Source organism: Aquarana catesbeiana, linkage group LG12 (genome assembly GCF_042186555.1).
Source record: "Aquarana catesbeiana isolate 2022-GZ linkage group LG12, ASM4218655v1, whole genome shotgun sequence".
Classification (NCBI taxonomy): Eukaryota; Metazoa; Chordata; class Amphibia; order Anura; family Ranidae; genus Aquarana; species Aquarana catesbeiana.
Window position 1 is genome coordinate 25,044,001 of NC_133335.1, and position 27,829 is coordinate 25,071,829.

At 42.8% G+C, this 27,829-nt stretch overlaps 1 protein-coding gene across 1 annotated transcript in view; it reads left to right on the forward strand.

Annotated features, from left to right (window-relative positions):
• LOC141114010 (protein-tyrosine kinase 6-like) overlaps nucleotides 1-22,833 on the forward strand; it is a 38,871-nt gene extending 16,038 nt beyond the window's left edge. The window contains exons 5-15 of the mRNA XM_073607431.1: nucleotides 773-954; nucleotides 2,275-2,428; nucleotides 5,570-5,732; nucleotides 6,249-6,473; nucleotides 6,965-7,077; nucleotides 8,785-8,948; nucleotides 10,587-10,740; nucleotides 12,151-12,309; nucleotides 13,051-13,232; nucleotides 13,415-13,568; nucleotides 22,362-22,833. Coding sequence (XP_073463532.1) covers nucleotides 773-954; nucleotides 2,275-2,428; nucleotides 5,570-5,732; nucleotides 6,249-6,473; nucleotides 6,965-7,077; nucleotides 8,785-8,948; nucleotides 10,587-10,740; nucleotides 12,151-12,309; nucleotides 13,051-13,232; nucleotides 13,415-13,568; nucleotides 22,362-22,543 — 1,832 coding nt within the window. The 3' untranslated portion in view covers nucleotides 22,544-22,833. The remainder of the gene's footprint in view (nucleotides 1-772; nucleotides 955-2,274; nucleotides 2,429-5,569; nucleotides 5,733-6,248; nucleotides 6,474-6,964; nucleotides 7,078-8,784; nucleotides 8,949-10,586; nucleotides 10,741-12,150; nucleotides 12,310-13,050; nucleotides 13,233-13,414; nucleotides 13,569-22,361) is intronic.
• Nucleotides 22,834-27,829: the final 4,996 nt, after the last annotated feature.

A 27,829-nucleotide genomic window follows, 5' to 3' on the forward strand; every position in this document is an offset into this window, starting at 1 on the left:
CTAGCAATGTACATTGATCACCCGGAGGAAATAGTTTTTTTCTCAACAAAAGTGAAGTTACACTTTAAGTACTGAGAGAAGTTTAAGGTTTTTGGTTGGGTTAATCCATAGGCTTGGATGAAGGGAGGGTGAAATTGTAAAGCTGGGTACACACTCTGTGCAGTTCTTAAGGAACTGGCCATAATTCGCTATGTGGGTGGCACTGTTGGCAAACTCCCACCTGACATCCCCCAAATGAGAAATTAAAAGAAACCAGTAGAAAGCTGTCTGCTGAATAGCAGGTGCATCCAATTAGATACAATACATTAGCAGTAGCAGGAGATTCCTCCATCTGAAGCTTTTAGATTTTTTATTCAACCCACAGGCTGACCCAGAGTGGGTCTAAGCCCGGGTTCACACCTATGCGAATTAGAGGTGCGTTTCCGCACCTCTAATTCGCATAGCAGGAGAATGTGACTGGCTCCCTATGGAGCCAGTTCACATATCTCCGGGGCGGCTGCGGTGCGCACTGCACAAAAACGCTGTGCGTCTTTGGCTGCGTTTCAGGGCCGAATTCAGGCATAGAATCGGCCCTGATTCGTCCCTGAAACGGTGAACAGGGACGCACAGCGCTCCTGTGCGATCCGCAGCCCGTTGTGGTGTGAACCCGGGCTAAGGGTTGTGTTAGTGGTCAGGTGTTGCAAAGGAAAACTTTTTTACATTACACTTGTTTTTGATGCTTAAAGACATGCAAAGGTCTGCATATTTATATTGCCTCCTCATCTTTCTACAGGTCAAGAAGGACTTCATTTAGAGGAAGCGGAGCTCGTGTATATTGCGCACCAAGTGGCAGACGCAATGGCCTACCTGGAAGTGAAACGTGTGTGCTATCTGGACTTGCATGGTCAAAATATCCTGGTTGGCAACAATCTACTTTGCAAAATATCCCAGTTTGGACTTTCCGTCCAGATAAAGGTTTGAATTAGGCAGGAATTCTTATAACAAAAGACGCCATACTGATTCTTTAGCTTCAAAAGTGAACTTTGATGTCCTAATTCCCAACACATTCTGTTAACAACACAATCGTTTTTTTCAGCGAAACAGTTACATTTGTGCAAAGTAGCCTAACATGCCATAAAAGAAGATATATTTTTATACTGCATTTTTAGTTCTGACTAGGATCTACAGAAAAGTTACATGTTCGGAGTCTGACAATCAACCAAACCTCCGGTTGCAGAGGGCAGTGAAAAATTAAGCAACCGATGACATCCCTGCCTGACCCATTCAACTGCCAATGGGAATCCTCTTGTCGTAAACAAAGGAGTAGGGAATGTGGCTGATACATACAACATAGTTTGGCTGGCCAGGAAAGCAGGGGCCAGCATTCAGCCCCCCTGAACTATACCAGACCACATGACCTCAACATGGGAAACGTACCTTGCCAAGGGGGCCCCTTCTAGCAAAGCACTTTATCCCCATGATGATGGGAACAAGTACCTCTTCCCAACAACCCTGGCATGGTGGTTGTGGGGATCAGCAGGCAGGTGGCTTATCGTAATCTGGAAGCTCCCTGCAAAAATAAGGGGACCCCAGATACTGCCACTCCCATGAATGACTACCCCTACTCATTTACAAAAAAATATAAATGAACTAAACATGCAGACATAATTTGACAAGTCCTCTATTAACATAGATCCACATTAATGATGAAGAAAGATGCACACCGAAAGAAAACATGTCAATACGCCTGATCCTGATGTAAACAAAGGGCTAGGTTATTCTGGATAGCGTCACTGACCAAATATGGTCATGAACATATTTGGTCAGTTGGACATATTTGGACATATTTGGTCAGTGATGTCACCGATTATATCCCCTATGTTACATTCGGCTGTCCAGTAGGGAGCTGTCATTCGTGGCAAGCAGTCGCAAACAGCAAAGTCTGAATTATTCCTTCTGATAGTACAGGCTATGAGCTGCATGCAGATACAAAATGACATGTACTGGCCTTCTAAAACCACCTAGGGACCCGGACTGAACAGTTATATGGACCCCAACCATGTTGGAATCGTGCACTAGTGTCAGAAATCTTTAGAACTGGGTGGCCCATTTAATCAGAGTCATTCATTTCCATAAGCAGCTGTACATAGCACCTGGGCTTCCCTGGTGGGGGGAATACACCAGAATTTACTTTCCACCAGCCCAGATGCCCACGTGCAATAGACTGAACTAGAGAAATAGCCTCTGGTTTACCCAATTAAATGTTAATAAGTAATATGTTTCTTCACCCCACAGGGAAAGCAGTCTCTGAAAGTAAAAGATAAAGTTGCCGTAAGATGGATGCCTCCAGAAGTATTACAGTATTGGGAAATTTCCAGTAAAATTGACGTGTGGTCTTTTGGAATTGTCCTGTATGAGATTTTCACATTGGGGCAGCTCCCATATAAAGGTAATATCCATCTCCTAGCTCAGAGGCCTCTACTCATCAGTAAAGCCCAACTATCAGCAATAACACATCTTCTTATAATCGCCCTTAGGATAAGCTACCCTTCCTTTGGACGCTGACAAGATTTAAAAACATAAATTACAGCAAAAGGGAAATAATGATATAGGAACTCCAGGAATTATTACATTTCTTTGTTAAGCAATTTATTCTGGTTTTAATACAGAAGGATACAATCAAACACATGTTATCTTAATTGCTCATTCACATCATTGCAGACTTAAAAACTTATAAAGAATTTACAATAACAAATATCCACCATGATAAAGCTGAGCTCCAGCCTGATATTGAAAATAGCAATCAATGCAGTCAAGTATTTCAAAATGTACTTTGATATGAAGCTAGAGTATATAACTGACTCTGTCTTGGCATCAGCCAGTGGTAGTCAACTGTACATCAACACTAAGGCTATGAGAAGGAAGGGCAGCACTGGGAAACAATAAGTGCAGAGTGGGCAGAGGGTGGACTAATCTGTCTCAGATAACACATAGAGGAAATAAATGAGGTACTGATGCTCTCGTGTGATGACAGAGATGAAACATGTCTGTAAGACCAGACACATTAGATGTCCCTTGACATGTGCTCTGAGCTGGATAATTTGCCATGTGCTGCTGAACCCTCACTTTTTCTTTCACGCTCCCTCAGTCAGTGTTAACAGAGACAGGACCTAGGAAAGTCACTGTCTTCTTACGCTTCAAAAGACTAGAGAAACAACCTCTGTACTGTGATTATTTGAAATAAAATTGTTTTAGATATAACATCTGTGTCTTATTGAAGAGTTAAGCTGTCTGTTAATGGTGCCAAGTCAGCAGGTGACCACACTGTCCAAACAGACTGGTTCTAAGGATGTACAGTATCCAACAAAAGTGAGTACACCCTTCACATTTTTGTAAATATTTTATTATATCTTCTAAAGTGACAACACTGAAGAAATTACACTGTATTACAATGTAAAGTAGTGAGTGTACAGCTTGTTTAACAGTGTAAATTTTCTGTACCCTCAAAATAACTAAACACACAGCCATTAATGTCTAAACTACTGGCAACAAAAGTCAGTATACCCCTAAGTAAAAATGTCCAAACTGGGCCAGAAGTGTCAATATTTTGTGTGGCCACCATTATTTTTCAGCACTGCCTTAACCCTCTTGGGCATGGAGTTCACCAGAGCTTCACAGATTACCACTGGAGTCCTCTTCCCCTCCTCCATGACGACATCACAGAGCTGGTGGATGTTGGAGACCTTGCGCTCCTCCACCTTCCGTTTGAGGATGCCCCACAGATGCTCAATAGGGTTTAGGTCTGGAGACATGCTTGGTCAGTCCATCACCTTTACCCTCAGCAAGGTAGTGGTCGTCTTGGAGGTGGGTGTTGGGGTCGTTATCATGTTGGAATACTGCCCTGTGGCCCAGTCTCCGAAGGGAGGGGATCATGCTCTGCTTCAGTATGTCACAGTACATGTTGGCATTCATGGTTTCCTCAATGAACTGTAGCTCCCCAGGGCCAGCAGCACTCATGCAGCCCCAGACCAGGACACTCCCACCACCATGCTTGACTGTAGGCAAGACACACTTGTCTTTGTACTCCTCACCTAGTTGCCGCCACACACACTTGACACCATCTGAACCAAATAAGTTTATCTAGGTTTCATCAGACCACAGGACCTGGTTCCAGTAATCCATGCCCTTATTCTGCGTGTCTTCAGCAAACTGTTTGCAGGCTTTCTTGTGCATCACCTTTAGAGAGAGGCTTCCTTATGGGACGACAGCCATGCAGACCAATTTGATGCAGTGTGCGGCGTATGGTCTGAGCACTGACAGGCTCACCCCCCCCACCCCCACCCCTTCAACCTCTGCAGCAATGCTGGCAGCACTCATACGTCTATTTCCCAAAGACAACCTCCGGATATGACGCTGAGCATGTGCACTCAACTTCTTTGGTGACCATGGCGAGGCCTGTTCTGAGTGGAACCTATCCTGTTAAACCGCTGTATGGTCTTGGCCACTGTGCTGCAGCTCAGTTTCAGGGTCTTGGCAATCTTCTTATAGCCTAGGCCATCTTTATGTAGAGCAACAATTGTTTTTTTCAGATCCTCAGAGAGCTCTTTGCCATGAGGTGCCATGTTGAACTTCCAGTGACCAGTATGAGAGAGTGAGAGCGATAACACCAAATTTAACACACAGCTCCCCATTTACACCTGAGACCTTGTAACACTAACGAGTCACATGACATCTGGGAGGGAAAATGGCTAATTGGGCCCAATTTGGACATTTTCACTTATGGGTGTACTCACTTTCGTTGCCAGCGGTTTAGACATTAATAGCTGTGTGTTGAGTTCTTTTGAGGGGACAACATATTTACACATGAAAAGATATATTAAAATATTTTCAAAAATGTGAGGGGTGTACTCACTTTTGTGAGATACTGTAATCTGTGTGTGTGCAGATGTGCCACAAGGCTCACTCTGGTCTCAAAACCCTACAAAAAATGTCTTCATTTAAAGAATCTGTCCATCCAAAACTTGTATGAGTGGTGGATGCTGGAGAGTCAACCCATCTGACAGTCTCTTTTCTCCTTCTTGGATTATATAGAGAGATCTCTGTGCTAAGTTCCGAGGTCTGCACACATTCTACATTCTGTGCCTAATATGAAGGGTTCCCTCCATCATTGCTGGACTTTATTTTATACGATGGAGACTGTAACAGGAGCAGTTGGGACACATAAAGGTGGGCAGAAACACCTAAAACTCCCAGGTGGAGTTAAGGGAGAGCTATCTCACTATTGGAAAATCCTAGACCTAAGTATTGGATAGAAAGATCTGGATGCCGCACACTGGATAAAGTAGAAAACTTGTCTTTATTGTAGAGATAGGACCATCAAAAGTACAAGACAATCATGCAGGATGTACAGGATCAGCTGACGCGTTTCACACTCGAAACTGAGTGCTTACTCATAGCTTACATCCTAGACCTACAAGAAGTCAGGGGCTGACTGAACATCCCCTCCTCCAGCCCCATCTATAATAACCATGTTAATTTTGGGTGGACCTTGGATCTTTGATTATTAATATTATCTTTTGTTCTTTTGCAGGTCTAAAAAATAAGGAACTGGTAACAAAGCTTGTAGAGGGGTACAGACTGCCAATGCCACCGCTATGCACTTATGACATATACAGATTAATGCTGGAATGTTGGAACGAGGATGCTGATAAACGACCCTCATTTCAGAAGATTGTGGAAAGCAAAACATTTGAGTAATGTTCATCAGTTGATCCTTAATTCAATTAAAAAAAAAATCTGCTTAACTTGCTCTGTCCTGCTATTGGAGGAAGGAGAAAGCATGAACAACCACCAAGCTCTCTCGTTCTCAAGCATTTGTTTATTCCCGTTCTGCACTGTTATTGTAAAGAAGAGAAAGAATAACTAGCACTTCTTACAAGTATGATGTATTGGAGGGGGTGGGCACGTACAAAACATTTCAGAACATTGGATCCCTAAGCATTTACTCGTAAAAACCTAAAAGCACTATCTGTGACATGATGGTTTATATGGCTAGGGGGTATCAGTTGAACTGTTAAAGCATCCTGGGGTCATGGTTTTACTTTCTTGCAAGCCTGGCTATGATCAAGAATTGGGTTATAATAATAAATCTCTTGCAATGCATGCTTTCATATACTTACCCTGTATTCTTACTTAGGTCAACTTCTCAAAATGTCTAATTCTTAATTGTACTATTTGGATTTAATTATTGTGTTGCTCCTTTTATTTAGCAATCAGAAAACGTTTGGTCTTTCTGACAAATACGTCAGTGTAAAAGACTTCCAGGCCACAGCTGAAGATGAAATCAGTATTAAAGCCAAGGAAAGATTCCACGTCCATTCAATCTTAAAAGATCGTTGGCTAGTGAGCAAGGTGGAAGAGACTGAAAGATACTCTATTAAGGGATATGTGCCTTGTGAATATCTGGTCAGAGAAAAGCCTGTGGAGAAACAGAGGTAGGTCACAATATTAAGTTATTAATAAACTAAGATCTGTGAGAGGTTCCACCACAAAAATGATGAGAATCTCCATAAGAATTTGTTATGATAACCTACTTTAAATGGGTATGATCGTCCACCTTAAATAATAATGATGGTCCTCCTCAAAAGTTATGCAGGTCCACATCAAGTTACAAAGATTCACCTATGAAGTTATGCAGGTCCGCCTCAGGAGTTAAGAAGGGCACCTCAAAAGTTATGTAGGTCGTCAAAAATAATGGGGCTCCAGCATACTCCGTATTCACATTTGGCATTACATTTGTTACCAAAATGAACCAGAAAACTATATGAAAAAAAAAGGATACTTATTGAAAGGAAAAAAACTCCCATCTTGATAGTTTAGCAAACCAATATGGGTCACCCAGTTTGATGACTGGATACAAGATCCTAGTATGTATATTATATTTCCTGTTGGTATGCTATGAACACTTACTGTTTTCTCCTCCCAGTTGGTTTTTCAACATAGAGGGCAAAGAGGCGGAGATCCTCCTTCTGTCCAAATCAAGCAGAAATGGTTCTTTCCTCGTCAGACCAAGCACAGACTCACACTATTGTCTGTCAGGTAAGGATAGATGTTTAATGAGGTCTGCAGTTTGGACCAAGACTGTCATTCTAAATTTACTTTGGCATCAAATACACGCTGCCTTTGGAGCTCTTTCTCTATCCAATTGGTCTGACTTTCAAATGAGAGTCAGTCCAGTATGCCATTGGTCACCTTTTTCACTCTTCCCCAAATCCTACATTTCTGTCAATCAGTGTAGGGTGACTTTGTTATCTGTGTCAAAAGGGACTGACTCCTTGACTAAATGTTGAGACTCATTTATTCAGAATGTCTTCCCCTTCCCTGTATTTCAGTGCAAGAATCTATTGTAATGTATCATTCGAGTCCTATGATGTGGTGGCTGTATTTGTTTTCCCTTTTGAGGCTTTATCTTTTATTTTCATCTGGTGTTCCTGTGAATAATACACGTTCTGTCCCAGGGTGACCATGCTCAATAACTGTATTTTTTATTGCAGTATTGTCATCCTAAGACAGGAAGTGTGTTACTACTGAACACCTCCCCTTCTCCCCTTCTCCATAACACTGGGGGGGGGGGGGGGTGATGGAGGGTCCATAGTCTAGCAACTAGGAACACTGCTAACAGTGCAGCTCAGCAGAACGCATAGGAAATGCAGCTCTCTGGATTTCTGGCAGGGTCAACAGGTACTTTTCTACACTTCTAAACAGACATAAAAATCCATTTTCAACAATATAGTTAACAGATCAAGAGAAAGCAAATAAGAGAAGTTGATTGTTTAGGTTTACATACCCTTTAACACCCAACTACAGTAAAAAGCTTTTCTACTTTTCTCTAGAGCAGGCAAGGAACCCCTTACTTTACGTTCTAATTTCACCTGCAGCCTGCTGATTGGATGGTTAATCAACATCATCACTTTTGTCCAACAAGAAGGAAGGTAACCTAGGCACCAATCTTTTTTTGATTAGGAAATGCATGGGAAAAGCACAGGTTCACATTAAGTGTAGCACCCAGGTGAGGTGAAAGGGATTGTCCCCAATCTGTAGTCAGAAGAAGATTGAGCAAGCACATCTTCTGCAGCCCAGATAACAAGCAGTTGTGCTGCAAGTTTGAAAATGACTTGCTAAGCTTTTGCTGGACTTGTCAGGCTTCACAAGTTTGTTGCACAATTGCAGCAAGTCCGCATTGCACGACTGAAGATCAACTTTGTAAACATTCTGCATGTCTTCTGCAAGTTCTGGTTAAGTTATGTTGTGCAATGGTCATCCCACCTCAGGGGTCACTGTGGCTGAATTTTCATGATGTAGACTTGCAGAGCTTTTGCTGTAGACTCACCACTGCAACTTTGTTCTTGCTAGAGACTTGCCAAATCTGCTACAAACTGAAAAAGTGTCAACTAGAACTTGTGCTTCAAGTGCTCTGCAAGTGTACAACTCGCCAGTGAAAATGTGCAGCAAGTTAACAGACTTACAATTAGACACTGCCACAAATTTTGTGTTATCTTTGCTATCTGGGAGGTGGAGAAAAGCTGGCTCTGATAATTGGAGAGAAACGTGCAGCAGCAGCAGCAATCGTTCGAACAGAAAATGCTCCACCAGAGTGTGGGTACAGTGTGGTATAGATGCTCCCCAAATGTCTGAACTGTCTTCTGTCCAATAACCAATCTTGCTATGGCCGTTCATAGTCCTCCATATAATATGAGGTCCAAATACTAGAAGCCTATATCTCACAGCTGTTTCTCCTCTCTCTAGTGCGGAAGAACAAGGAGGTCACCCACTATATTATTAAAAGAGAAGATACGGGAAGATTTTTCATCAATAAGGAAAGCTCTTTTACCTGCATCCAGGATCTGGTCGTTAACTGCCAACATCACCTAAAAGGTCACGACTGCCTACCGCTCACACCGTTTATAAAAGTAAGTAAAGTACAATGTTAGAAAGGCATACAATAAAGGGTCAGTCCTCCCAGAAAAACTGATTTCATAATTAAAGAGTTAATGCAATTCTGTCACTAATAAAAACACTATATGGAACGATACCGTGGAGCTCTCAATAGTACAAAACCAAGTGGTGAAACAAACCACTGCGGGTTCTCACTGACAAAGTCCAGCCCAGGACGTAGCCATAACACATACAGGGGGAGGAGCCATGCCTTCTGACGTCACCTGCGGCTATCTGATTGCTTTGTTTTGTACTATTGAGTGATCCACGGTGCACTTACATGATGTGCCGTGCTTGTAAGTGTGATTTCAACCATCTTTTTGAAGTAAACTATTAGGCAATGAGCACTATTTGTTGTGTTTTGATTCTACATATCATATTGCAAAACTTCTGAGGATTTGACGTGTCAGATCAGTCCCAGTCTCATCAAGATTGTGATCCAGCCATAGGGGAATGCGTTTCATGACTGTCCTGTTAACTCAGGTGTCATGTGGTTAAGGTGAGCAGCCACAATTGTCTTTGATGGTGGGAGTGTACACCATTCTGCACTTGGATATATTTTAGTTCACCTTTCTGACTCACCATTGGGTCCGTATCATCGCTGGATGAACTTTTCTTTGGTCGGGGACTGCTTATGAACTTTTTATGAATTCATAATTATTTATTGTCCTGCGCTTTCAGGTTGGACCCTATGGAAGAAGACTGGGTATACTTAGCTGTTCCACCTCCTCTTCCTTTGGTCTCTTAGACAGGAAACATGTTGGCTAAATCTTCAACATTCCACACACCAGCAGGTGTGTCAGATTCCTTTTCCCCTGCTATTTGCTGTGGTTCTATTCACTGTCCCCAATATCACTACTGTGAGCCGGGACACATAAAGATGGACAGGTACACCCAAAACTACCAGGTAGGCAGACCAAAGTCAGGTGTTATGGCAGAGAGATGTCACTGTCGGAGCATCCAATACATAAAAGATGCCAGGGCCTGAACCTGACATCCAAAGTCCAGACACTCCTTATTATGAACATTTTATTAGTGGGAAAGATTAGATCCTCTATTAGATCATTTTATTGTCCTGGTCTCTGTTGAAGAGATGAATCCTGTCTTCTGTCCTAGAAGAGTCCCAAGTCAGTTCCTGCCTCTGAAGCAGCTTGAATGGTTTTCTGTTGCAGCCACACAGACAAGCATAAACATCAGTACATAGAGCATAATGGGACCTAGTGTAGACATGATCAGTTATGATAGTAATAGCTGAAGATATAGGCAATAGTTTTATAAAGGTCCAACTTAAATCCACCACCTGCTATCTCCCTGTTGGTCTTAAAATGTGCACCTAGACATGTTCAATTACTAATTACATTGATTAAACAAAACTACACATGTCCCTCAAGTTTAACCAAAAGCCAAAAGAAAAAGTATATGTTAGATAAAGAATAGTGAGTGAGTGTTGTCACTCTAGGACAGGAAACTGGCGGGATCACCGTTTAAAAAAAGCCAAAAAATAAAGAATGCGGCTTCTACATCAGGACTGGAAAGCTGCCCCCTATTACATTTTTGTCCTTGGGTTCATTTACGCTTTAAAATGACTTACTAGAGGTATTTTGTCTTAAAAGGATCCCAGCCACATGAAGGACCCGTGGGAGAGGCCTTCATCAGACTTTACTTTAGAGGAAAAAGTGTATGAGACTAATATTGACAAAACATCTCTTTGGAAAGGAAATTGGACAGAGGGAAGAAGAAAAGTCCTTATCCAGACCATTTCTAAAGGTTTGTGGCTATTGAACATTGATGAAGTAAGGTGAGCCAAGAGCTTGTGTGCTAGATAGGGTGCCCAGATTACAGTCTGAAGGCCATCATGTCCAAACACACCTGTAACATGTTGCCAGTCATTATCGCCTATAGTATTCAATTTGCATAACACTAAACACGTTGGCTGGCAAAATAAATTGGTGCACTCTAAGCTTCTCCACAGTCATGGCATTTAGGCATAAAGCTCACTGTACAGGAACCAGTTTTACAATGTTCTTCAATACACAATGAAGTTACTATATTATTCATAATGGAGAAAGTTGCAGGGATGCAAGGCAGATGCTCTGGTCTGTAGCTTACTGGGCTTCACTACTCCACCTGGCAATGGAAGTGTTCTGCCCAGTGCTTTGGGTCCAGCACTACACATGGGACAATCTGTGTCTGCTGAAGGAGCCTTAGCGCTACCATACTTAACAGTTAAAACCATATAACAGTTCCTTATCTCTATCGAGGACTCAAGGTGAGATATCTTTGTGGTGTTCCTGGAGCTGCACACCTCCTGTGCCCTTTACACCAGGGTCGTTCCATCCCCCCGCTAAATTTATGCATTTAACTTATACTATGAAGTATGCTACAGGAAGAATAGGAACACTCCAAGGGGGGCAGGAATAGAACTGGGAACTATGGTCAGAAGCAAGGACGTCCAGAAAAGGTGACCACCTTAAGAACTTTAGAAAGTGGCATTTAAAAAGGGCAGGAAGAGCAACCTATGCTGAGACAGTTCACAAAACAGAGACATCTTGCTAACCACAAGCAATGCTCAAAATCGGGAACATCTCTTTTTTTTTTTTTAATCAAGCTGTCTATGGCCAGCCTAAGTGTCCTGAGACCATGATCTGGACCTCAGAATTTTTTGCAAACTCAGCCCTCTAAACAATAATGGCTGCCTGTTGGACTAGAAAGTAACACAAGAGGAATACTTGAATCCTCTGTCTGCTGCTGATATGAAAGCCCAGTTTCCGTCAGCCGGGCATCAACCTGACCCATTGTCCTACTGAACAAAAGAAAATGCAAAACATAGGTGAATGTATGCTTCTACACAGAGGTTACATAAGAGGTGCAAGTGGCAGGATAGGAAGTCTGTAGGGAAATATAGATTTTTGAAAACTAGCAAAAACGGATGGGATGCGCACTTTGGTCTTTTTGGTCTTGATGCTAAACGACTTTGTCCCAGCACTGGTCAGAAGTCCTAGTCACTAGAGCCCCCAAGACATAAAATCATTTTAACCTTTTAACCTTTAAGCCAGCTGGCTACGGGTGACTTGCATTAAGCCTAGTGGCATAAATTGGCACTGAAATTATGTCCTCCATCCATTTGCTAATTATATCTTGTCAATACTTCTCCCCTTTCTTTATTAAATTAAACAGAGTTTTTTGAAAGAAGAAAAATAATGGATGGGATTGAGGTTCTGAAGAAGCTGAAGCACAAGAATATCATTGAATTGTATGCCTTGTGTACCACCAAGGATCCTGTCTATATTGTCACAGAATTTGTGGGGAAAGGAGACCTTCTCTTCTTTCTACGTGGTAAGTGAAAACCTCCATAGCTAATTATCAAAGTGGGAAACAAATATGAACTAAGTTCCCTTTTATATGTAAATGTAATTTGTAAGACACCATGATATCCAAGCAGTAGTTGCATCAACCCACATGAGTGTTTATTGGTTCTTCACTCTAATGAACCTACTGCACTTCTTGACCTTTCAGTTGTCAGACTAATGAGACAATATTTGATCACCCGCAACAAACTGGGTCTTTGAAAGTACACTTTGAATTGTATCTGAACCCAAGAACATGATGTGCTCTTATGTCAAGATGGATTTATAGTAATAATATATATACTAATAGTTGGGGATTTGAAATATTGGCAGATGTTTGAAACAGTGATCTAATTGCTTAGTTAACATTATTTTTAAGGGTTGAACTTTTCATTGTTGGCTGGCTGTCAGACACAGATCATCTAAGCCTGTAGAGGCATACATCCAGGAAAGTATGCGGAACTCTCAATGTATTTACACATAAACACAAAAATGTACTATTCTGCAGTTTACCAGTCTTCAGATATGGTGGCTGTTACAGTTTATATTGATAAATACTATAAATGACCATACTACTGACAACATGTAAGTGGAACAGGGAAGCCCTTGTAGGCCCCAGAATATTGGACTTAGTTGTAATCGTGACCTGGACCTTGTGACCTCTGAGGATTAGTCAGGGATTCACATGTAACTGTATAAATATTCTAATATCCCCACTTTCTCTCTGCAGGGGAAAAAGGATCCCTCCTAACAGAGCTGGAACTTCTTCACATCGCTGATCAAGTAGCGGACGGCATGGCCTACCTGGAAGTAAAATGTGTGCTGCATCTTGACTTGACTTGTCGACGCATCCTGGTTGGAGACAATCTAGTTTGCAAAATCTCCCAATTTGGATCCGCCATTCAGAAAAAGGTTTGACCCAATAAGGACTGTCAGTCAAAACAGAAAGCTTTTGCTAACAAGAGTGAAAAAAGTATTATATATACATTGCAAGGATTAAAAAATAAATACAGATCTGTAGCTTTCTTTGTCCTGTAGTAATTTGAATTTGCCTTATCATGTGCTGTCTGAAAAGATTTCGTTTTTTTTCACAGGGTGATCCTTTTATTCTATCAGGTGTTGCTGTTCCAGTACATTTCATGCCACCAGAGGTTCTTCAGAGCAAGATATATTCCAACAAAACAGATGTGTGGTCTTTTGGAATAGTCCTGTATGAGATTTTCACCCTGGGGCAGAAACCATACACAGGTAAGAACATTTTCATCTCCAACTCTAAAATCCCCATGAATGGGAAAGTCACACAACAGGAAAAAACAGCAGCAAGATATTTGTCCATAATTACTAAACTCGTGTTCTGGTCATGCTCCACAAGAATGTATTAGGTTTGAGGCTCGGTTCACACTGGTGCGACATGCGCTCTGACTTTGAGAGCACATGTCGCATGACAGGTAAAAAATCAATGGTTCCCTATGAGAGCCATCTTAACTGGTCTGACTTTTGAAAAGGTTCCTGCACTACCACTATCCAAGTCAGATCAGCATCTTAACTGATCCGACTTGTGACATACAACATTGAAAAAAAAAAAAACGGAGTCCCCCCCCCCTCCCCAAATCTATACTAAATCTAGTCTGGCATGGATTTTAAAGGAAAACCCCAAGCGATCTCTACCAAAATCTATACCAGACCCTAATCCGAGCATGCACTTAGCAGGCCAGGAAAGGGCGGGGGGAGGCGAATGAGCAATCCCCCCCCCCCCGAACCATACCAGGCCACATGTCCTCAACATGAGGAGGGTGCTTTGAGGCAAAGGGGCTCTGCCCCTCCGCCCCAAACCACCTTGTCCCCATGTTGATGAGGACAAGGGTCTCTTCCCCACAACCCTGGGCTGTGGTTGTGGGGGCTTATAGAGAGGTAGAAAGAAATCCTGGATAGCCGCACTCTGGGATAAGGACATCTTTATTTCAATAAAATCCAAACATATAGTCAATAGCAGAGACGTACAGGGTGGTAGACTGCTAAAGCGTTTCACATCATTTGGATGCTTATTCGTAGCTAGAGAGGGATAGTAATAGTGTGATATAAATAGAAAAGTAAAAGAGGGAGGGCGGGGTATGCACGCTGGTAGAACAACCAATCACACTGTATGTTTGGATTTTATTGAAATAAAGATGTCCTTATCCCAGAGTGCGGCTATCCAGGATTTCTTTCTACCTCTCTGCAAACCAGCAAAGCCAGCACCTGGAGCCAGTTCTTACTAGGGCGGTGTCATTCTAGAGCAAGAGTGTTTGTGAGCTGCATCTCCTTTTTTCCTGTCTACGTATGTAGGGGGCTTATCTGATCCCAGATCCTGCCCTCCTATGTGAAGGAATATGGAGTACATAGCCCCACCCATTCACCCAAAAGAAACAGTGTGTAGTGTAACAAAAAACATGAGGCAGTTTTTGACAAGTTACATAGTTGCATAGTAGGTGAGGTTGAAAAAAGACACAAGTCCAACCTATGTGTGTGATTATATTTCAGTATTACATTGTATATCCCTGTATGTTGTGGTCATTTGGGTGCTTATCTAATAGTTTTTTGAAACTATCGATGCTCCCCGCTGAGAGCACCGCCTGGGAAGGGAATTACACATCCTTGCCGCTCTTACAGTAAAGAACCCTCTACGTAGTTTAAGGTTAAACCTCTTTTCTTCTAATTTGAATGAGTGGCCACGTGTCCTTTTAAACTCCCTTACGCGAAAAAGTTTTATCCCTATTGTGGGGTCACCAGTATGGTATTTGTAAATTGAAATCATATCCCCTCTCAAGAGTCTCTTCTCCAGAGAGAATAAGTTCAGTGCTCACAACCTTTCCTCATAACTAATATCCTCCAGACCCTTTATTAGCTTTGTTGCCCTTCTTTGTACTCGCTCCATTTCCAGTACATCCTTGCTGAGGGCTGGTGTCCAGAACTGGAGAGCATACTCCAGGTGGGGCCGGACCAGAGTCTTGTAGAGCGAGGGAATTATCGTTTTATCTCTGGAGTTGATCCCCTTTTTAATGCATGCCAATATTCTGTTTGCTTTGCTAGCAGCAGCTTGGCATTGCATCTACTAGGACACCCAGTTCCTTTTCCATCCTAGATTCTCCCAGACGTTCTCCCCCCAGTATATAGATTGCATTCATATTTTTGCCACCCAAATGCATTACTTTACATTTTTCTACATGAAACCACATTTGTCATGTAGTTGCCCACCCCATTAATTTTTTCAGATCTTTTTGCAAGGTTTCCACATCCTGTGGAGAAGTTATTGCCCTGCTTAGCATTGTCTGCAAATACAGAGATTGAACTGTTTACCCCATCCTCCAGGTCGTTTATGAACAAATTAAATAGGATTGGTCCCAGCACAGTACCCCACTACCCACCCCTGACCATTTTGAGTACTCCCCATTTATCACCACCCCCTGAACTCACCCCTGTAGCCAGGTTTCAATCAATGTACTCACCCTATGGTCCATGCCAACAGTAAATGTTTATGGGGAACTGTGTCAAATGCTTTTGCAAAATCCAGATACACCACGTCTACGGGCCTTCCTTTGTCTAGATGGCAACTCATCTCCTCATAGAAAGTTAATAGATTGGTTTGGCAAGAACGATTCTTCATGAATCCAGCTAGAATCGCATTACTGAAAACCGTCTCCTATGTCTTTTAACTTTGGTATGCTCTTACTGCTGCAACTCCAGCCAAAACTGAAACACTGGTATCTTTTTTTCTTATGTGTCTCTAATAATGCTGGCATGTTATTTCTACTTAAAGTGGAGTTCCACCCAAAAGTGGAACTTCCACTCATTAGATTCCTCCCCCCTCCGGTGACACAGTTGGCACCTTTCAGGGGGGAGGGGGGTACAGATACCTATATATTACAGGTATCTGTACCCACTTCCGGCGTAGATAGCCGCAGAATCTGCGGGTATTTACGCCACATCCTGTTCCCCCCCCCGCTGCCTGCTGGGAAACACACGGGTCCCAGAGGCAGCAGGGACCATTCGTATTGCGCTGCGCGACTCGCGCATGCGCAGTAGGGAACCGGGAAGTGAAGCCGCACGGCTTCACTTCCTGATTCCCTTACCGAAGATGGAGGTGGCAGCACCCGAGGACGGAGAGACGCTTCGGCCTCGGGTGCCGACATCGCGGGCGCCCTGGACAGGTAAGTGTCCATGTTTTAAAAGTCAGCAGCTGCAGTATTTGTAGCTGCTGACTTTTAAAAAATGTTTTTTCGGTGCTGCTCCGCTTTAACTGTCTGTAGAACTGTCCACATTACAATGCTTTATTATCTCCCTTGTCTTACCCAAAATTATGGCCCGTTTAACCTTAGTGCCCTCTTGCTAGTCTGTTTCTGACTTAGGAATTTTGCCCTGTTAACCAGCCAAGCTTTATTACCTCTTGATTGCTAATTGAAATCCACCCACACCCACCCCTATCAGTATAAATATAAGCTTCTCTTGGGGGAAGCATTTGCAGGGGGTACACATTTGCAACTGGGCTGTTTCTCAAAGTGGCGATTTCTATAAGTGGAATGCACTTCAGACTCTGCACTTCAGAGAATGCACAAAGCGAAGGGACACAAGATAAACACTTTGAAAAACATCACACCGACATCAGGTGACCTTGTTTACTCCTTTAGCTCTTTCTCCTTGTAACATGCATTCTCTACCACTCCTTTTGACAACTCTGTCCTCTATCCTAAACCTATCTCTCTTTTACCCCTCTTCTCCCCCCCACAGCATATATATATATCACCCTCACCTCTGTCCTGTCCTTATTACTGCACCCACCAACTCCTGCTAATTTTAAATCCACACACACTAAAAATCTCCAAGACCCTGGGGCTTGTCCCTTCATATAAATCCCACTCCCATATTACCTCCCTCACCCTCTTGCCTCTCCTAACCTATGGAGATAGATCCCCAAACCCTGGGCCTCCATCATTTAACTGTACCCCATGCACCCATCACCCTGCACCCTCTGGCAGCAGCCACAATCAACACAATTTAGTTCCCATTTCTATTCTTCCCAAGACCAGACTCCCTTTCTCTTGTGCCCTTATGAACTCCCGCTCTGTCTGCAACAAACTCACCTCTCTCCATGACCTCTTTATCACCAACTCATTTAACCTACTCGCCATTACCGAAACCTGGCTCCACGAATCCAAACACTGCGTCTTCTGCTGCCCTATCCCATGGTGGTCTTCTCTGGACTCACTCCCCCAGATCCAGTGGACGTAAGGGAGGAGGTGTCGGAATCCTTCTAGCCCCACGTAGCACCTTTCAGGTACTTCACCCACCTCCCTCTCTGTCACTCTCCTCTTTCGAAGCACACTGTATTCGTCTTTTCACTCCAATTTCGCTAAGGATAGCTGTGATCTACAGGCCCCCTGGACCAGTATCAACCTTTCTTGAAGACTTCTCTGCCTGGCTACTCTACTTTCTTTCTTCTGAAATCCCCACAATCATTCTCGGGGACTTCAACATCCCTATTAATACTAGCACTCCTGCCACTTCAAAACTTCTCAGCCTAACATCCTCCTTTGACCTGAAGCAGTGGATACATGCTCCTACTCACTCAGAAGGCAATATCCTTGACCTTGTTTTCTCTCACCTTTGCACTCCATGCAACCTCTCTAACTATCCATTGCCTCTCTCTGATCACCACCTTATTAGTTTCACACTCTCCCTTTCCTTCACCTCCTCTCCCTCCAACCACCTTAAAGTTACCCGCAGAAACCTACGTCATCTCAACCCTTCTCTTCTCTACTCTGCTATATACAACCTCTACGACAAAATCTCACCCCCTATCCTGCACCAACCTAGCCACTTCTGTCTACAACGCTTCACTTCTCACTTCTAGCCTCACTGGACTCAATGGCCATCCTCACTAGACACAGAATCAAGCCCAGACCCCTTCAACCTTGGCAAACAGATGGTACTATAAGTCTGAAAAAATGTAGTCGTGCTGTTGAGCGCCTGTGGCGTAAGACTAAGTCTCAGAGAGATTTCAACCAATATAAATCTGCCCTCCAAAAATACAATTCCAGCCTCCTCTCTGCCAAGCAGACCTATTTTACCACTCTCATTAGCAACTTATCGTCCCGTCGCAACTCTTCTCCACCTTCAACTCTCTACTTCGTCCTCCACCGCCTCCACCCGCCAACTCACTCACTGCCCAGGAGATCGCCAATTAATCACTTCAAACAGAAGATTGATACAATTCACGCGGAGATCTCTACTGTTCCGACACTCTTCACGCTTTACACTTCATGCCCACAGGCACAATCATTATTTCCCTCTTTTAACCCCACCAATACAGACGAAGTTGCTAAACTACTTGCTAATGTCCACCTTACTACCTGCCCTCTGGATCCTGTTCCCTCACAAATGCTACGTTCACCCTCTGGCCCTATGCTACACTCTCTAACCCACATCTTCAATCTCTCCCTTTCTTCTGGCATCTTCCCCAACTCTCTAAAACATGCACTTGTCAGACCCATACTTAAAAAGCCCTCACTGGACCCATCCAATCTTAACAACCTACGCCCCATCTCCTTGCTCCCCTTCTTATCCAAACTCCTTGAACGTCTGGTCTACAACCGACTGAGCGTCCATCTCGCTGACAATAACCTTCTTTATCCCCTTCAGTCTGGATTTCGTCCTCAACACTCCACAGAAACTACTCTCCTAAAACTAACAAACGATCTACTAGCGGCCAAAACCAATTGACACTATTCTGTACTCCTACTCCTGGACCTCTTTGCTGCCTTTGATACGGTTGACCACCCCCTCCTCCTCAAAAAACTACACGCCTTTGGTCTCCGTGACTGTACACTTCGCTGGTTCTCTTCCTACTTATCCAATCGCTCTTTTAGCGTTTCTTATAACTCTACTTCCTCCTCTTCCTTTCTCTGTTGGGGTCCCCCAGGGTTCTGTTCTTGGACCTCTCCTATTTTCAATCTACACCGCCTCCCTGGGTCAACTGATAGACTCCCATGGCTTCCAATACCACCTCTACGCTGACGACACCCAAATCTATTTCTCTACCCCTCAGCTCACTCACTCTCCTCACGTATCACTAATTTACTATCAGATATATCAGTCTGGATGTCACCCCACTTCCTCAAAATCAATCTATCCAAAACCGAACTTATAATTTTTCCTCCATATGCCCCTTCCCCTGATCTCTCTGTCAAAATCGATGGCACAACTATAAGCCCATCCCCACATGCCAAGGTTCTAGGTGAAGTCCTAGACTCTGAACTCTCCTTCAAGCAACACATCCAATCACTGTCCAAATCCTGCCGCCTCAACCTCCGCAACATCTCCAAAATATGCCCCTTTCTAACCAATGACACAACAAAGCTCTTAATTCACTCGCTTGTCATCTCACGCCTCGACTACTGCAACTCCCTTCTCATTGGCTTGCCCCTACATAGTCTATCATCTCTTCAATCTATCATGAATGCCGCTGCCAGACTCATCCACCTTACCAATCGCTCTGTGTCTGCCACTCCTCTCTGTTAATCCCTCCACTGGCTTCCGCTCGGCCATAGAATTAATTTCAAAATTCTAACAACTGCGTACAAAGCTATCCACAATTTCGTTCCCAGCTACATCACTAGCTTAGTCTCTAAATACCAACCTATTCGTTCTCTTTGTTCCTCTCAAGACCTCCTGCTCTCTAGCTCCCTCGTCACCTCCTCCCATGCTCGCCTCCAGGACTTTTCCAAAGCCTCTCCAATCCTATGGATCGCCCTACCACAATCTGTCCGCTTATCTCCTACTTTATTAGCTTTTAGATGATCCCTGAAAACCCTTCTCTTCATAGAAGCCTATCCTACCCACACCTAACATCTGTATTTTCATTTTTTCCATCAGCTCATCCCCCACAGTTATTACCTTTTGTTTCCACTTGATCCTCCCTTCTAGATTGTAAGCTCTAACGAGCAGGGTCCTCTGATCCCTCCTGTATTGATTTGTATTGTAAGTGTACTGTCTGCCCTCATGTTGTAAAGCACTGCGCAAACTGTTGGCGCTATATAAATCCTGTATAATAATAATAATAATGAATCCATGCTGATTACTGCTAATGATTCTGTTCTCATTACTAAAATCTTGTATATAGTCCCTTACCATCCCCTCCAAGAGTTTGCATACTATTGATGTTAGGCTAACTGGTCTGTAATTCCCATGGATGTATTTTGGGCCCTTTTTAAATATTGGTGCTACATTGACCTTTCTCCAATCAGCTGGTACCATTCCAGTCAGTAGACTGCCAGTAAAAATTAGGAACAATGGTCTGGCAATTACTTGACTAAGTTCCATAAGTACCCTTGGATGCAAGCCATCTGGGCCCGGTGATATACTAATGTTAAGTTTCCCAAGTCTAATTTTAATTCTGTTTTCTGTTAACCATGAGTGTTTCCTGTGATGTGTCATGAGGATAAACACTGCAGTTTTGGTTACTGAAGCCCCCCCGATTCCCTTGTGAAGACTGAGGAGAAGAATAAATTCAATACCTTCGCCATCTCCCCGTCCTTTGTCACCAGATGTCCCTCCTCATTCTTTATGGGGCCAATATGGTCTGTCCTCCCTTTTTGAGGGTTTACATACTTAAAGAATTTCTTGGGATTTTTTTTGCTCTCCTCCGCTATGTGTCTTTCATGTTCTATCCTAGTCGCCCTAATTGCACTCTTACATTTCTTGTTGCATTCTTTATAAAGTCTGAATGCTGATGATCCCTCAACCCTGTATTTTTTTGTAGGCCTTCTCCTTTGCTTTTATATACATTTTTACATTGGAGTTAAGCCATCCAAGACTTTTGTTCGCTCTTTTAAATTTATTATCCAATGGGATGCATTGGCTAATGCCCTTATTTAATATGCTCTTAAAGCAAACCCATCTCTCCTCCGTGTTCTTTGTTCCTAAGATTTTATCCCAATTCCTGCCTTCTAGCAAGGTTCGTAGTTTAGGGAAGTTGGCTCTTTTGAAATTCAGTGTCTTCGTATTCCCTTTATGTGTTCTATTTGTGTGATTTATACCAAAGCCAATTGACCTGTGATTGCTGTTTCCTAAATTGCTCCGTATTTCCACATCCATTATCAGGTCTGTATCGTTGGTAATCAGTAGATCCAGTAACGCTTTATTTCTAGTTGGTGCGTCTACCATCTGAACCATGAAATTGTCCTGCAAAACATTTAGGAACTGGCGAGCCTTAGACGAATGCGTGGTTCTCTCCGCCCAGTCTATGTCTGGATAAATAAAATCCCCCATTACGATAACACTTCCCATCCTTGATGCTAATCCAACTTGTGATAGGAGATCCATCTCCCCCTCCTTCCTCAGGTTAGGGGGCCTATAGCATACTCCCAGTATTATTTTCCCCTTAGCTTCATCACTTTGGAGCTCTACCCATAAGGATTCCACCTCCTCCCTAGCTCCCTTAGTGATGTCATCTCTCACATTCACTTGTACATTATTCTTGATATATAGGCATACCCCTCCCCCTTTTTTACTCTCTCTATCCCTGCGATAAAGGGTATATCCTTGAATGGTTGCCAGCCAATCATGAGAGCTGTTGAACCAGGTCTCTCAAATTCAATATAAAGGACATACTTAACCCATTTAAGCTTTGTCCACTTAAAATTTTAGGTTAACCGCTTGCTTACCGGGCACTTTCACCCCTTCTTGCCCAGACCAATTTTCAGCTTTCACTCTTTGAATGGCAATTACCGCTGGGGGGTTTTATTTTTTGCTTAAAAAAAAAAAAATGACTGCAAAAAAAAAAAAGTTTTCATAGTTTGTTATAACATTTTGCAAACAGGCGATTTTTCTCCTTCATTGATGTGCGCTGATGAGGCTGCACTGGTGGGCACTGATGAGGCTGCACTGATAGCAGTGTTAATTTTGGCAGAAAATTTCGATTTAGTTTTAGTCTTTTCTATTACGCTCAGATGGAATAGCCCAGGTGTATGACCTGTTACTCTTAATATGTTACTTTTGTCTTCCCAGGTCTTAAAGGTTTGGAGGAGGTGCGTAGAAAGGTGACGTCAGGATACAGACTGCCCCAGCCTCCCCTGTGCACTGGTGACATCTACACTTTGATGCTGCAATGCTGGGACCAGTACCTGGACGGCCGACCTTCGTTTCAAGAGATTGTAGAAAGCAAAATTTTTAAACAGCGGTTATCATAGACTGCTCTCCTTTAGAGTGAATGCTGACCTGTGTATTTATAGAACAGATGGAGGCTCTCCAGAAAAAAGGAAGGACAGAAGAGAAAGAGATAAAATGCAGGAAAGGAAGATACATCAATGATAACGGGTCTAATTAGCTACAAAAAACTGTTTTTCTGTATAATAATCCTTTCATATTCTCATACAATGATTTTACCATTGTACAACTATTTCTCTATACTGAGGTTTTATTATTACAGCAATTTATTTTATTTGTTATTAATTTATCCTAAACCTAAATACTGACTACTACCATTATTATCAATACTATACTTACTGTATACTGTACATTGCCTTATATTTTATTCACTATATTCCATTTAGTTTGTATGTTAATAAAAACATGTTCCTTTATTTATAATTTAACATATGGGAGAGAAATAGGGAAAAATTATTTGGCAGTGAAGTGTCAGTGTGTGTGTGTGTAAACTAAGGTCCGTTTTGTATTTTTGCAGCATGTCCCAGCAGGCCGCGGCCACCTCATGTGTGGGAATCTGAAGCCAGACTGTATCTCTTCCTGTATTCCATGCATGCTGGTTACCCAGCATGCACCTCCAGATCTCGCAGATGCTCATAGCAGCAGGAGCAGTGTAATAGGTTGTAGGTCAGGTTTCCATAGCAACAGCAGTGTCAGAGGAAGTTTCCGCCCCTTAGCTATGGAAACCTCTCCTCCCACTCCAGGAACCAGGAAGATTATCTACATTTACAAAGATTATAAATCTAGAAATACAAAAAGCTGCTGCAAAGGTAATTACTTTTTAAAAGATGCTAATTGTAAATGATATCCCTTGTTTCTGTGTGTATGTATATATATATATGTATATAACATCTGCACAGAAAGAGGGATATCATTTACAAGCATCTTTTAAAAAGTAATTACCTTTTGCAAAACTGCCACCATCAAAATTGCCCCATTATACTGCCACTATCAAAATTGCCCCATCAAAACTGCCCAATCCTACTGCCCCGATCAAAATTGCCGCATCATATTGCCCCATCAAAATTGCCCCATTATACTGCCACCATCAAAATTGCCCCATCAAAACTGCCCCATCAAAACTGTCCAATCCTATTGCCCCCATCAAAATTGCCCCATCATACTGCCACAATTAAAATTGCCCCATAAAAACTGCCCCATCCTATTGCTACATAAAAACTGCCCCATCAAAATTTCCCCATCATATTGCCCCATCATACTGCCACAATGAAAATTACCCAATCAAATTGCCCCATCCTACTGCCCCCATCAAACTGCCCCATCAAAATTGCCCCATCATATTGCCCCATCAAAATTGCCCCATTATACTGCCACCATTAAAATTGCCCCATCAAAATTGCCCCATCATACTGTCACCATCAAAATTACCCCATCAAAACTGCCCCATCCTATTGCCCCCATTAAAATTGCCCCATCAAAACTGTCCCCATCAAAATTGCCTCATCATATTGCCCCCATCAAAATTGCCCTATTATACTGCCACCATCAAAATTGCCCCATCAAAACTACCTCATCCTATTGCAACATCAAATTGTCCCCATCAAAACTGCCCCCATCAAAACTGCCCCATCATACTGCCACCATCAAAATTGCCCCATCCTATTGCCCCCATCAACATTGCCCCATTATACTGACATCAAAATTGCCCCATCAAATTGCCCTATCAAAACTGCCCGATCAAATTGCCCCATTAAATTGCCCCCATCAAAATTGCCCCCATTAAAATTGCCCCATCATATAGCCCCCATTAAAATTGCCCCATCAAAACTGCCCGATCAAATTTCCCCATTAAATTGCCCCATCATATTGCCACCATAAAAATTTCCCTATCAAAACTGCCCCATCCTATTGCCCCCATCATATTACCCCCATTAAAATTGCCCCATTAGATTGCCCCCATCAAAACTGTCCCATCAAACTTGCCCCATCCTATTGCCCCCATCAAAATTGCCCCATCATACTGCCACAATCAAAATTGCCCCATCATATTACCCCCATCAAATTGCCCCATCAAATCTGCCCCCATCAAACTGCCCCATTCTATTGCCCCATCAAAACTGCCACATCAAAATTGCCCCATCATATTGCCCCCATCAAAATTGCCCCATCATACTACCACAATGAAAATTGCCCCATCAAAACGCCCCCATCAAAACTGCCCCATCCTATTGCCCCATGAAAACTGCCCCATCATATTGCCACCATCAAAATTGCCCCATCCTATTGCCTCATCAAAACTGCCCCATCAATATTACCTCAATCCTATTCCTCTATTATAAATCATTAGTAAGTATCAGCCGTCTCCCCCACCGCCCATCACTGTGTATAAGAAGCTTTGGTAACCATGGCAACAAAAGCCTGGTTACCCTTTTTAAAAATGGCGCTGGCCGCCGCCTTGCATCTTGTCATTTCCGGTTTGCAAATAACGCGATGCTACAGCCCAGCGATGCCTATTGCCTCCTGGGATTGATGACATGCATCTCCCAGGAGGCATTGCAAACCGCAAATGAAGAGTGCGGTGCCACGGCCAGGGAGGAGGAAGTGAAAAATGAATACAGCATATTATATACATAAGGTGCTGAGAAAAGAAATTAAAAAATACCCAATTTGTTTACAGAGCACAGATTAGCAAGGGGTGAAAATGTGGGTGGAGCTCCGCTTTAAAGGGTTGAAACAAATTAACAATGTAGTTTGGTAGTGAAAGGGTTAAAAACAAAGAAAAAAGAAATTGATTTGGCAGTTGAAGAGAATAAATCTCCATAAAGGGGGAGCAGACAGCAATAAAAACCTGACAGGGGTTCTAATCCCTCTCCACTCCATCCAACACTAACAATTAACAGGTTTTACTTTAACATATGATCAAGAAATGGGAAAAATATGTATATATTGGTTTGGCAGTGAAAGTGTTAAAAAGGGGAAAACTGGTTTTGGCAATGAAAGGGTTAAAAATGAAAAGAATTTGGTTTGGCACTAAAAGGGTTAACTAAAAACCCATAAAAAAAAGGTTTTTTTTGCAAAGAAAGGGTTAAAAATGAAAAAATATAGTTTGGCAGTGAAAGGGTTAAAAATATAGGGGGGGGGGTTGGCAAAGAAAGGGTTCATAAATGAAAGGAAAAACAAATGACTTGGCAGTTAAAGGGTTAAAAATGGAAAAACCTCTGATTTGTTAGTGAAAGATAATTGGTGTGTAATAATGATAAAATGATCAAATAAAAGAAATGAAAAGATTCGATCTGCAGTGACGATTTTTAAGGCTCCATTCACAGTGTTATAGGAATACACATTTTTTTTCAGCCATGGGACCGTAAGGGTTAAATCTCATTCACAATAACCGTCACTTTAAGAAAAACATGTTTTTCCAGGAGCCAGATCCCTATTAGATCTGTATATGGATCCTACAGGCTGAATTCACAAAGCTCACAAATAAAGACATGGCCCCTTTAAGAAAAATCGTCAGTTATTTTTTTTCATGAGTCATGAGATTTCAGTGTTTACTGACCAGTGAGGACCTGTTTTTTTTATCTCTCCTGAAATTTTCTTGCGATTTGATTCGATTTGATTTCATTCGATTCAATTTCATTGTGATTTCTATTCTTGTACATTTAAAGCGAGTTTCTTTATTCTTAATAATGAGACGATTTAAATGTAAAGAGTTTGTTTCTCTGAAAAACACCAAAGAGAAACCCACCAAGGGAAGCCCAGCTATGGAAGGAGGTATCAGTGACCAGCCTGCAGGTACCAATAAGAGGGCTCGGGCTTTTGTGCGCGGATGCTTTAGAGCTTTTGATGGATGTTTTGTTTCCGGCTGTAAAGCTAATGGACATCACCGGGATACAGACACCGAGATTGGTAAGTACTATGGATAGTGATAGATACAAAAAGTACTCTGGATAAGTCACCTACACTCATGGATTAAAGGCACCTTCATCCCAAAATTATTCGTTTTCAAAGAATTTTAGAAGAGAAGGGGATTTTAATGGCTCCAAAACACACAAAAAAATATTTTATTATAAAAACATCTTTATTGGAGCCAAAGTTTTAAAAGAAACGGGGGGGGCAATGAATGTCCACATTTCATAAAAACAATTCAGTGCACAATATACATGTCACGGAACGTCCCACACTCCGCTTGAGTGTTTCCGTCATATACCGCTTCCTAAGTTCTGGAACACGAGTCCAATGGATCTGGCTATAGGAACCCCAAGAACTAGACAACACCAGTCTTGGAGTACATCAGAACTGCCTTTATTTTTGAGATCTCAGACCTTTATACAGCAGGGATGACTCAAAGATAACCTAATTAGGTTATCTTTGAGTCATCCCTGCTGTATAAAGGTCTGAGATCTCAAAAATAAAGGCAGTTCTGATGTACTCCAAGACTGGTGTTGTCTAGTTCTTGGGGTTCCTATAGCCAGATCCATTGGACTCGTGTTCCAGAACTTAGGAAGCGGTATATGACGGAAACACTCAAGCGGAGTGTGGGACGTTCCGTGACATTGGTGGCAAGCAGCGGGAAAGCTTCCTGAAGTCTGAAGTCTGGGACATCCAAACCTCCAACTGGATCCAAGATCAGCATAGCAGACTTCAGTCACCCCAGCGGAGATATGGACCTGGCATCAGAATTCCCGGGGCTGCTGCGGATCATCCTTTCAACGTACACCAGGACTGTGTCTGAGGATGAATACCTGGAGCTCAGGCAGCTGATTCGGGTGGAGCTCTGGATTGCAGCCCTCCGTCTCGCTGGTATAAAACAGGGCAAGTGCTTTCCAACCCAAGAGCAACGGGCCAATGACCAACGGGCATTGCGGATGGCATTCCTGGGAGAGCAGCCCCAGGAGCAATGGGTGACTGAGTTGGACAGGTTGGTCCAGCAGGAGATAGAGCTGGACAATCGATATCGGGCTCTGCAATGGCACGCAGAGGAGGGATATTTAGGGGAGACAACAGAATGCTCTCCGGAGGGATATGACTTTGGCGGCCCTGGATTGCTGTGGGAGAACCTTACAGATCTTTTTATGTTTGGCGATGAAGGGGAACCTGACCTTGAGGACATGAGAGACTATAGAGAGTCTATGCTCGGTCTTGCAGGGGTCTCAGAGCTCAAACCTGATCTGGACCATTTGCTAAGGAAGGAGCAGCATCTGGAAAGGGCATACAGGAAACTGCTAGAACAAGTTCAGCAGCATGCCAGAGAATCGGCAGTGGAAAATCCGGAGATTGCCGTCCCCAAACCTGAAGTGCTGACAACA